Source organism: Polyodon spathula, chromosome 18 (assembly GCF_017654505.1).
Source record: "Polyodon spathula isolate WHYD16114869_AA chromosome 18, ASM1765450v1, whole genome shotgun sequence".
NCBI lineage: Eukaryota > Metazoa > Chordata > Actinopteri > Acipenseriformes > Polyodontidae > Polyodon > Polyodon spathula.
The window spans coordinates 4591410-4600978 of record NC_054551.1 but is presented as its reverse complement, the minus strand read 5'-3'; the positions used below and the strand labels follow the sequence as shown (position 1 = coordinate 4600978).

The 9569-nt window shown below is 39.5% G+C and overlaps 1 protein-coding gene across 1 annotated transcript in view; it reads right to left on the bottom strand.

Moving 5' to 3' along the window:
* Positions 1 to 1897: 1897 nt before the first annotated feature.
* Positions 1898 to 9569, bottom strand: part of LOC121330460 (probable helicase with zinc finger domain) — a 43161-nt gene continuing 35489 nt past the window's right edge. Inside the window, exons 29-31 of the mRNA XM_041276991.1 lie at positions 9021 to 9492; positions 3259 to 3526; positions 1898 to 2181 (exon numbers count right to left, since the gene is read on the bottom strand). Of these exons, the coding sequence (XP_041132925.1) occupies positions 1967 to 2181; positions 3259 to 3526; positions 9021 to 9492 (955 nt within the window). The 3' untranslated portion in view covers positions 1898 to 1966. The remainder of the gene's footprint in view (positions 2182 to 3258; positions 3527 to 9020; positions 9493 to 9569) is intronic.

Here is a 9569-nt window from a genome sequence, read left to right as displayed (position 1 = left end):
ATTTCATGAGATCAACTGAGAAGTGAAATTGGTACCAAAATTATAAAGCCGAGAAAAAGGGTCAGCAAGTCTAATTTCTTAAATACAGTAGGAACAAAAGCACAGGTCAGTTTTGAAAAATTCCTAACATGTGAAATAGATCTGTAAATAAATAAAAACAAATATTGATGGTTAAATAAAATCTGTCTCTTTCTTAATTGATTTGAATGTGATTTAAAAAGTGTAGACGCTGATCAACAAAGATCTTTTCAGATCCACTTCTACGTGCTGGCTTCTGCATGGATCCTGTGATCCTGATAAAAAGGTTTTTGCTTTTTGTTTTGTTTTTTGGTTTTTTTTATCAGAATTGGTCACAGATTCTGCTCTGCGCTACTCAAGGCATATCTTGCAAGGAAAATGACAACATATGGAGGTGACACTGTGCCCCAAACAAAACTGGTATAAAACAAAGTACACTCTCACATACAACATTCTACAGGTGTTAGTAGCATGACTTGCATCCCTCTCTAACTCTTGGTCTTTCTTCTTCCATCAACACACTTGAGTAGTTAGTATGGTAACTGTAACAATCTCAGGGTTCTGGGACACTCACACCCAATTTAAAGACTTGACAGCTATGAACCACGACTTTCCCAGGTGTGTTGAATACGTGTGCAGCTGTTTCAGGTGTTGAGCAGCAGAATCGGGTCAGGTAATGGTTCTGAACTCCTTTACCGCCTCATCTCCATCTGACTAACTGCACAGGAGAGTCCACACATACACTGTGTACAACCCCATTCATAAGCAATATAGCGTCATCAGCATGTTAGTAGGTAATCCACCAAATCTAGAATGGATGTAAAATTAACAGTCAGGTCCAGTAAAATTCAATTTCACCTGGATAATCGATTAACCTGGATATCCTAGCACTAAACTAAGCCAATAAAGTGCATCAATCTTGAAATATCATCTATTAACAAAATGCATTTTACATAGCGTCAAGGGGCTTGGACAGAAAACTATGCAAATTTTTCTGCACAAGAAACACGCAGACACAAGTTCTGTTCACCAAAATATTTACTTATTTGTTTTCCTTTAAAGTATCCATTAAATAACAAAAATAACTTATACTGTAGCCAAAATAAAAGATCAATATGCCCAAAACAATCCCTTTTGTGTGCAAAAAAGTCAAAACATTTAAACATCAAAAGATTTCAAATACATACACATGTCCAAAGAAAAACAAAAAGGTTTACCACAACAGAGGATAGCATTCGAATGAATATAAAGTGCTTACACATGATACTGAATTTATTTATGGAAAAATGACAGATTTAACTCAAAGTGCGTTATGGAAGAAAATAAAAAGATATAATAGCAGCAAAGTGTCTTCAAAAATACCGTTATATAAATATTGGAATTCTGTAAAGCTAAATACATAAATTCCACTTATATGGAAGAAGTAACTCAACACTATTCAGCATATTACAATGCAAAAAAAGAGAATACTAAAAATTATAGTAACTGATCTCAATTCATTGTTTTGATCACAACACTCTAGTCTAAGCACACTGTACCAGATTATGATACCATAGGAAAAGCTGAAGCAGCTCTGGTAAGCGGGCATGTTGGTGGCTCTGCTGAAAGGCTATACTCTCAAGAATCGAACTTCAAAACATCCCTCTTTTCCAGCAAATGTAACTATTTTTTTGAAACATGGATTAACCCTTCCATCCCCCATAAAAAAAAGAAAAAATACAATAAAGCTTTTACCATGCATCAAAAAAGTAAATCTAAAAAAATATATATATATATATATATATATATATATATATATATATATATATATATATATATATATATATATATGATAATATATCAAACAAACACAAACAAATCTAGTAAGTATTTTTCCCCCAAAAAAAAAACAAAAACACAAAGTGCATTATTAAGAAAAAAATAAATAAATAAATACATAAAAGAGGTTTCACTGGAAGTATGAGTAGAAGCCGCTGTCATTGTGGCCAGAGCGCTTGCTCAGGTCCTGCAGGAGGGTCAGAGGGTCGTTTGCCTTCTTTGGCAGTTCGGGGGAGGGGCCAGGGCTGGACGGGGGCGGGGCCCGGAGAACACTGGCATAAGAGGCAGCCATCTTGTTTTCTTCTAGGTATGACTGCTCATTGCCTTCCAGGCAGTCAGGGTGCGCTGAGGGAGAGGAGGGAGAGTTTTTCTTAGAGGGCTCCCAAAAACCTGGAAAACCTTTACAGAACCAAAACGCTATGCTAGAGAGAACTCAAAATGCAGTACTGCTGTAGAATACCTGTCACTGCCTGTACTTTCATAGTACAGAAACTGAGCTATAACCCAACCAACGCACACACCCACTGCAGCCGTAGAAACCAAACTTTAATATCATTACTCTGCAATGTGGGAGTAAAACTTCTATAGCTGTCTGTGCATTTATTCAACGGGTTATTACAGAGTTACGGAATACAAGTATGCCATACTTCTAATTACTTCTTTTATGTTTGTATTCAGGAATACCAAGATGTTTGAATTATTATTATTATTATTTTTTTTTTTTTTAATTAGTCTCCTGGAAGAGCACACTTGTGACCTTAGGCATTTTTCTAAAGCATGCAAATTAAAAATCCCATTTGCTTATTTATAGAGCACTGGTTTAACAGACTTCGGAGCAATACGAACGATTCCGTTTTCAAATTATGACCTGTTAAGGTCAGCCACAGCGTGTCTAATGTCAAGTAAAGCATTCCGTTTTGCTAAAGCGAGACATTTCTTCACTCTTACATTGTAGCTGTAAACCAATACTGAGGAAAAGGTCACAATTTTCATCCTTTTTAAAATCAACTGGATTTCTCAATACTGTTGACAACCACCTAGATTGTACATGTTTTGACCACATACACTGCCACGATACACATCTAAGCTAGGTCATTAGGCTGACCTGCTGCAAATAATTATAAAAAGAAAAGAAAAATAATGAAAACATAGCACGAACTCGGGCAAAAAGGCACCGCACGTTTTGAGATGTTCTGTTCCGTTTTGTTTAAAAGGCTTCGATGACTCACCCAGTGAGTAACTGGCTGACACTTGAGTGAATGCTATTTCAAGCAGGCTCTGGCAATTCTTTGTCAAACCTGAACTATAGTAACACACACCCGCAACTTAAAGTTAAAATTGCTGTTTTGTAATATTCCATGTTACACTGTGCACTTAAACGGGGTAAACCAGATCAGAAGCAGCAGCTCAAGCCTGCAGTACCTTGTTGGCTGGAGGGTGTGTAATGCCTGTTGTACTCTGCACAGTCCTGAGTATGCAGAGCTGCCTGGCCTTCGCCGCTCTCAGTGGGGCTGAATGCACTGTCCTCGGCCTCTTCCACAGCCCGCTGGCCCCCCGTGGAGGCGGGTGAGAGCAGGTCCGGGCTACAGAAGGGGCTGGGCTCCTGGCTGACCTGGGAAGAGGGAGACTCCTGCAAGGTAGATGGAGCGCCTCGCTGGTACAGCGGCCGGCCCATTGTCCGGACGTCAATCTGTCAAAAAACACCAAGTAGTTGAAAATTCAGGTCAAATCCGAAATGACCCCTACTGCTAAGCCATCATCGCACGTAATTAAGTCCAACCCTTTTTACAGTTTCTGAAAATAGGTTCTGGTTTGGACTGGGTCCTAGAACTGCTCAGGATGGGTCCAAGACTTTATATTCTGTTAACTCAAGAATTTCATAATAAGAGAAGAGATGACATGAACTTGCACCGTCAGTTAGGATTTCTACTGATGGTGGTTTGGCAGATTTTGCTTGTGGTCTCAGTTGAGTTCTTTATTCTTCATCTGCCCTGCTTACTTCTACCTTTGTCTGCAAGAAACTCGTTATACTGATAGGAGTTTTCCTATTTCGGTCTTTGCTGCTTTTGCTCTGCCATCTCCTCTCTGTTCTTTGCAAGTCTAGTGGTTCCTCCCGCAACCTTTCTTCATCAACATTGTCCAAATTCCATACTGCAGTTCAAGCAGTATTAACACATTTTAATTTACAAGAAGCTGCAGTCCACGATTGCATTTAAATAGGCAACCTCTGGTACACTTTACATTGCAAACAGCTATTCACAAGCATCAAAATAATTTCATATGGATTGCTATGGAGAGAGATAAGAGGCAGAGGAAACTGAAGAGTCAACTGGTATAAACAGATAATGACTGGGCCACTGGCATTAGAACTACTTCAAGAGTAGTAGATAGAGAGGGCAGGGTATAGCACGGAATAAAAGCACGCTTAGAGATTATTCAAAACATGTAAACAGAAGAGAGCCACAACATGGGATTCCTGATAAAGAGCAAGGTTGAATCAGATCCAGCAATAAGATTGGTTTGTTTGTGGACAAAAACAGCCTCTTGGATGATGCTTCTGTGAATGCTCGATATAGATCTCAGTCCCTGCTCTGAAGACGCAAACAGACATTATCACAAAGCCATTTCGTTTATTTCTCACTGTGTTTAAATTTGATTCATAAAGTCACTGTTATGGATTCATCAAAATTCCAATCTTATTCTGCGTACAGATGTCATCCCCACGCATAGAACAAAAAGAACATGTTTCTGTTTCATAGTAGTTTAATAGTACAACATTGTGTCTAGTGTGTACTACTATAAGAGGAATCATTTTTCCCAGTGTGAGCTCAGCTACAGGATAGAACAGCTCTATCATATTACACAGCTAAACATGTTGTATTAATGTTCTGTAAATATAACCTCTATTTGTGGAGACAGAAAGTATTAGTATGAGCAGCCCCCATATATGCGCTTAATGATACAGACTCATTGAAACATGCTGGCAAAATAAAAGGAAGCCAAACCACAGGGTTACTATGCAACAGGATCTGTAAAGGTCAAGCCCCATTATATTAGATGTTAATAATAGATGTTGCTAAGGTTTTCCAGAGTGCACATGCAATGCAGTTATCTGCATTATCAGACTAGAACAAGACTGGTCAGGGTTATGATATAAAAAGTATAAACACTACTCTGATTAAGGGAATGATTATTGCTGATGACAGAATCGTTACAAATTTTTGCAAACAAGCCATTAGTTGTCAATTAATTCTTAACAGTAAATGTCAGGGTTCCGAAAAATATGAAGTGGCACGTCCCGACGTGTTTCTACAACTGTTTAAATAAAGCAGTTGTAATTTTGGTTTTCATTGTTAACACCCTGACAATTATTGTCAAACAGGTAACACATCAATAACGATCCATGATGTGGCATGGCACAGAAAAGCCAGAGCACTTGTTACTTTTTTTTTTTTTTATTTTTTCAAATCGCTCTTCCTTACAGAACAGAACTCAAACCCCAGTGCACTTGAGCAGCCATTTTGAAAACAGCTTTGAAACAGATTTTAAAATTTCAAGTGTAAAAAGTTGTCAGGATGTTAACAATGAAAACAAAAATTACACATGCATTACTTAAGCAGTTTTTGCAACACGTGGGGATGTGCAACGCTAGATTTTGCAGAACCCGGCCTCTTACTCTTTAGCATAATTTACACACACATAACTCCATGTAAACTGGATAACTTTAGCAGAATATTTATCTGCCAAAGTGGCTGGAGAATGTGCAGATGTTTATAATGTAGGTAATGTAGGTGTTTGAAGGTATATTTTATCCTTTCAGTTATAAAAGAATACAAGACAAGATACAAGAACCAAGAATGTTAAGGGCCTACCGTCACCTGTGAGGTTAAATTTGAAGAGACAGGTGACCTTAGGCAGAAACAAAAACTAGAACGCTCTATGCCAGCAGGTTGTGACTCCAGCAGGAGAAGAGTTGCAGGTCCAATAGTTACAGACACAAGAACCTCGAGGAGGAGCACAACAGAAGAGCCATTTGGAGAGTGGAGGGCAGTTTTTCTTGCAGGTTTTCTTTTGAAGTCTGCTGCCAAACCTTGCAATAAAGACAACCTTGAGATTTATTTGACTGTGGGTAATGTGAAGACAGCTATGGCCAAAAGTTTTGCATCATCCTATAGAACTAACTAATTTTGCTTCATAAAAAGGTCAGATGAAACCTGCTGAATAATGTTAAGTTACAATATTGAATTACATAATGAAAAAACTGACAAAAATCCAATCCAAGGTGTGTGTGTGTGTGTGTGTGTGTGTGTGTGTGTGTATATATATATATATAGCTGTATACTGAAAAAAAAATGTGAGACCTAATAAAATAAATGAGGAACACCCCAACTGATGCTTTATACCTTTTGTACTTGTACCACAGGCCAGCATCAGGGCTCAGGAGCTTTTCAAATTGTGCATTCATGGACATGTACAGCTGGCAAGAAACAGTGTGCCATCTAGCAAGGTTTAAAATGGAAACGCCACAGCTATAGGACATTACGACAATTAAAACATTCTTTGGAGCAATCAGCCATTGCGTGGGAGGCATCACCTGAAAGCAATACTACTTCTTCATCATGTGTTTCCAGTGATTCTAAGAACTGCAGATGGTCTAGCCTTGGGGCATATCATTGGAGATTCTGTTAGAACGCAATGTAAAGGGCACTTCTGTGAGTAAAAGGATGATATACTGCAATGGCTTCTCTGGGATCAGTACGATGGAAAGGAAGTCAGACACAACACGCACGCAACATAATATAGGGGTTGTTGTGTGTCCAAAACCAATCTTTAAAAAAACCCCAAACAAAACAACAACAAATGATTCATTTAGTCATTTGAAAATGACAAAAAATGTGTATTCAGATTACAACTGGTAGAGACCAGGGCTAAAATAAAAGGGATGTTTTTGTTTCTAATGAAAGAGTAAAAGTTTTTGTTATACAATTAAACAGGTGGAAAAATAAAAAGGGGTATACTGAGTCTTGCAAGATGCCCAATAACAGGCTAACTGCTTGTTTACTCTAATTAAACTGTGGGCGGATCCAAGAAGCAAACACAGTAAATCAAGGTAAATTATTATTTTCTTAATGGTTCCTCTTGAACATGAAGTGATTGAGGTTATTTGTCTTCAGTACAAGAAGCTGCATATACTCAATCAACACCATCCCTGCTCTCAGGCAGACACCAAGACTGATGAGGTGAAGCTGGAAATTCAATCTGTACAGGAGAAATGCAATGCGTCTGTAGCACCTGTAAATCGACACAATGAATTAAGACGTGGCTGGGGACTCCATGAAAATGTGAGAGCTTTGCCATAATTTCAATAACATATACAGTACACCAAACAAAAAACAACATTATACACTTGAGCAAATTCTGGAACTTTTACAGCAAACATTTAAAATCTGCAAAATCCAAAACAGATACTTAGGATGACGATAAAGTCATATTAAAATGAAATGATATACAGCTGACTATTCCAATTATGCTCTTTTTAGTAGGAGGGGGTTAAGGTATGAAAACTGGTTAGTAATCACCTGGACGTTGCATTCTATAACACCCCCCCCCCTTCACACACACACACATTTTGGTATTAAACTGATTAATGTCAGAATTAAGGTGGCAGGTGTTCAGTTCAGTGTGTGTTTGGCGATCCTCAGCTGTGCAGCAGAGAAGCATGAGGGCTTGCAGTGTCCTGTTGGGCTCTGCGCAGACCCCTTCACATCTGCACACTGCACCCCAGGTCATACACCACAGCTGACACCACTTTGTGCACGAGGTTCCAGAGAGCTCACACTGCCCTGCACAGCTGGGATCCCATGCCTCACAGCATCGCTACAAGAGCACAACCCACAAACTCGAGTATTAGGAATACTAATTAGGAGCTGGATATTAATATGTTGCTAATCAGCAGCTGTCCTTGCCAGACATAAAACTAAAATATATAAATGCATTTGGCATAGGTGCAGAAAGACAGGTCACACTATGTACCTGGTGCAAAAAGATGGGCTGATGTTAAATTACTACATTCTTTCGAAACGTTCTCTTTGAGCCGTTGCTTGTTGAATCGAGAGCCCTATCCCTAATTAAAGAACCAATTTAAATCTTAAGCTCAATATTCAAATTTTGTCAGCTGGCTCATCACTGAAAAGCCTGGACTGTCTTTCTACACCATATGCCATAAATTATTCTTGAAACTAACAGGACAGCCTTGTTAGTTATAATGTGCTTAAGTAAACAGGATAGACTCAATAACTCTTTTCTGAGTTTACCCAACTAGGAAGTACTGTAGCAATACACAGAGAGATTCTCATGCCACATGCTGCATCAGGTGCTAAAAGTAACAAAAACAAAACAAAAAAAATCAAATTAAAAAAAAGGCTGATTTCTTGTTAGAGACACTGTGAAATTATACTTAACTTACAGATGGTCTCTTGACAAAAAGACCACTTCTGAGTAAGCGTAGTTAGGGTGTTTTGTTTGCGATGAAGTTGGCTGTTTGAGGCTCAAATGCATATTACTAAAGTCCTACTTTGCTGGGAAGGTGACAAGTAACTCCACGATTAGGTCTGTAGCATTTCTGCACAATTACTGTGGTGTATGCTTGGGGAGCCCCAGAAGGCTTTGGGTGTACAAGATTTCTCTCTATGGTGCTATGTTGATTAAGAGCATGGAAGTTTGTTCTGGAAACAGCATCCACCATTTTTCAACCTTTCTCCATAATAATAACTCCTATGGATCCCATATATATGACTAACATAATTTTTTACATAATTTGACTTACATTGAAGTCATTGTGAATCAATTAAATTGATGTAATAATGAAAGCCATCGCAGCAATACTATGTCTCTAAATTATCAATATCAATTCCAATTTCAATTCCTTCAAAGGATTGAAGGAATGAATTGGAAGAATTGGAAATGAAAAAACAGAAACTGACCCCAGTCGCACTGGAACAATTTTTAAAAGTGGGGGTGCTGAAAGCCATTGAACAAAACTGTAACCTCTGTATATGATGGAAGCCATGCAAAGCCAAGGGGGTGCTGCCAAACCACCAGCACCAGCGCCCCTGACTGACCTCCACCCTGCCTGGGGATTAAACACAAGTTGAAATAACACTTTAAAATGAGCAATGCATTACCTCCGATTCCCTCTGAAACTGCTTTGGGCTGGCGTAGAAGTCTCTCTCATGATGGCAGTGTGGGTCACTGTGCTGTGTTGATCCCAGGCCGGCTTTGATGGGTGTGACCACATTGTGAGCGTTCGGGGGCAGCTGCAGCAGCACACGTGGGGAGACTGGAGAGACAGAGGACACGGAGGCGGAGGGGAGGCGGGGAGAGCTGGGGTGGATAGTTGAACCAAATTCGGGCAGCGGGTAGCTGGGGAAGTGAAAGAGTTTCTGCTTGTGATCCGGTGTGTACGGGGATGACCCGTGTTCGAGCTTGCCGAAGTGGGAGATGCGCTTGAGGCTCTGCTCGTAGCACATTGGAGAGGGGAGCGGAGACAGGGACCGGGTCGATGAGGAGCAGTACGGGAACAACTTGGCCTTGGGGGAGGTCTCTGTAGATTGTGACGTGGTTCTGGGGTCATTCCAAGGAGCATGCTGTTCAAAACTGAAAGGAGAGGGAAAGAGCTTTTGAAACATGATAGCACCATAAACCTATCCACACAAGAAGAGTCAGGGGAAAAC